This window comes from Austrofundulus limnaeus, unplaced genomic scaffold (genome assembly GCF_001266775.1).
Source record: "Austrofundulus limnaeus strain Quisiro unplaced genomic scaffold, Austrofundulus_limnaeus-1.0 Scaffold490, whole genome shotgun sequence".
Classification (NCBI taxonomy): domain Eukaryota; kingdom Metazoa; phylum Chordata; class Actinopteri; order Cyprinodontiformes; family Rivulidae; genus Austrofundulus; species Austrofundulus limnaeus.
This window is the reverse complement of record NW_013952892.1, coordinates 167,710-170,236: the sequence shown is the minus strand read 5'-3', so window position 1 is coordinate 170,236 and position 2,527 is coordinate 167,710. Positions and strand designations below refer to the sequence as shown.

Sequence of the window (2,527 nt, the reverse complement as noted above, 5' to 3'; positions counted from 1 at the left end):
GGTTAATTTATTCCATTAAATTCATCTCGTGTTTGTTGTTTATCCAGTTTGTTTACATTAGAAGTCACGTGACTGAAAAGGGGGCGGAGTCTCTTCTGTTGCTTTTTAAATCGTTAGTTTGTTTACCTGAAACAACAACATGTAAACAAATGTTTGTTTTTATTTACAGAATGTGTTTACGGGTTTTTCTCCCGCCAGATCTGGCAACCCGCCCAGGCTCCTCCCCCTCCTTCTGCAGGAAACCTGGCCGAACCTCGGGCTGTGGACCGAACCGGACCCGCGCGGAGGTTCTGTTCGTGTTCCGAACCTGAAAGGAGAACAAGGATCCATCTGAGGTGAGAGCAGGCGGGTTTTCTCGGTTCGGTTCTGGTTCCGGTTCCTGCAGCAGCACCGCGATCCGGTTCTGATCCCATCAGAACATCAGGAGGGTTTTATTTATTTATTTACACAGAACCAAACCAAAACATTATGACCATTAAAGCAGAACCAGAACCAGAACCAGACAGCCGGGTCAGAACCTGCAGCTCTGTTCTGGTCTTAGAGGTCCAAACCCATTCAAGTGGTCCAACAGGTTCTGATCCAGTACAAAGGTTCCAGTTCTGGTTCCTGTCTGCCAGAGCAGTTGGTTCTGTTCGGCTGCAGACGGGTCGTTCATCACGGTTCTGTTCCTGCAGGAGGAAACCGGACCTGCAAACATGGAGGAGAGGTCCTGCAGCGGCGCCGGATCAAAGTCCAGCGAGGTCCAACAGAACCCTCCAGGTTCTGCTCAGGTGGTCCCAGATGAAGAGGTGAGCCGACCCAACAACAAAGTTCTGATTAAAGTCCAAAAAAAAAAAACTTTAGCTACATCCAGCTGAAATTCAGCTTGTTAGCAACACGGACTGATTTTAGCTCATGTTGGCGGCCATCTTGGCTCACAGGTAACATGATCTGGTTTGGTTTTCAGGCCGAGGCGCCGAGGACGAACGGCGGCGAGTCTTTCTGCAAACAGGAAGTGGACTCACGGTCCGAAACCAAGAGACACGAGTCCGGGCTGAGCGGCTCGGAGCAAAGCTTCGGCTCGGTGCAAAGCTTCGGCTCGGAGCAAAGCTTCGGCTCGGTGCAAAGCTTCGGCTCGGTGCAAAGCTTCGGCTCGGTGCAAAGCTTCGGCTCGGAGCAAAGCTTCGGCTCGGTGCAAAGCTTCGGCTCGGTGCTCCACCAGCTGCTGCAGCAGCGGAAACACAAACCGGGCCGACACTTCAAGAAGAAAACGCTGGTAAGAATGGCCAAACTGCTGGTCATCGCCAAGGGGTGGGGCGGCGGCGAGCCGGGGGGACGCCAACAAACAGGAAACAGGAAGTCATCCACAGATTTATCCACTGCATCCGCTGAAGACCCGGGTCTAAACCCAACCGGGTCGGTTTCTGTCCAAGAAGAATCAAAAGTCCTCAAACCAGCCTCCAGACGAGGACGGTGGACCACACAAACAGCCGAAGTTTCTTCAGATCAAACTTTGGCTACAACAGAACAAGATTTTACTGTGAAAGAGGAACCATGGACCAGTCTAGATGGACCAGAACTGAACCAGAACCAGGCCCTGGTGGGAAGCATGGATCACTCCATGAGTGGTCTCCAACCCGCTGCTGAGAAACCAGGACCAGAACCAGGACCAGRACTGTCCTCACAGCCTGTAGTCCAAGACAAACCCCGACAGAACGTCAAAAAACTTAAGAAGACACTTCCTGTTTCTCTGGAGGAACCGACCAATCAGGATGAAGCTTCACTCGTCAAACAGGAACCACAAAAAACAGCTGAAAACAGAACCAGACCAGCCTCCAGACGAGGGAGGAGGGCCACAAAAACAGCCGAAGTTTCTTCAGATCAAAATTCGGCTACAACAGAGCCAGGATTTACTGTGAGAGAGGAACCATGGACCAGTCTAGATGGACCAGAACTGATCCAGGACCTGGACTTGGTGGAAAACACGGGTCGTTCCATGAGTGGTCTACAACCAGCTGCTGAGGAACCAGGACTAGGACTAGGACTAGGACTGTCACTACAGCCTGTAGTCCAACACAAACCTCGAAAGAACGTTAAAAAACTCAAGAAGAAGACACTTCCTGTTTCTCTGCAGGAAACAACCAATCAGGATGAAGCTTCACTCGTCAAACAGGAACCACAAAAAACAGCTGAAAACAGAACAAGACCAGCCTCCAGGCGAGAGGGGAGGGCCACAAAAACAGCCGAAGTTTCTTTGGATCAAACTTTGGCTACAAAAGAGCCAGGATTTACTGTGAGAGAGGAACCATGGACCAGTCTAGATGGACCAGAACTGATCCAGGACCTGGACTTGGTGGAAAACACGGGTCGTTCCATGAGTGGTCTCCAACATGCTGCTGAGGAACCAGAACCAGAACCAGGACTAGGACTAGGACTGTCACTACAGCCTGTAGTCCAAAACAAACCCCGACAGAACGTTAAAAAACTCAAGAAGAAGACACTTCCTGTTTCTCTGCAGGAACCGACCAATCAGGATGAAGCTTCACTC

The 2,527-nt window shown here is 50.8% G+C and overlaps 1 protein-coding gene across 3 annotated transcripts in view; it reads left to right on the top strand.

Annotated features, from left to right (window-relative positions):
* Positions 1-2,527, top strand: part of si:ch73-347e22.4 (uncharacterized) — a gene marked incomplete at its 5' end in the record, with an annotated part of 9,127 nt that continues 6,600 nt past the window's right edge. The window contains 3 exon segments of one of the 3 annotated variants that reach the window (XM_014025654.1): positions 1-335; positions 675-788; positions 947-1,849. In XM_014025654.1, the coding sequence (XP_013881108.1) occupies positions 696-788; positions 947-1,849 (996 nt within the window). 3 annotated transcript variants of the gene reach the window in all.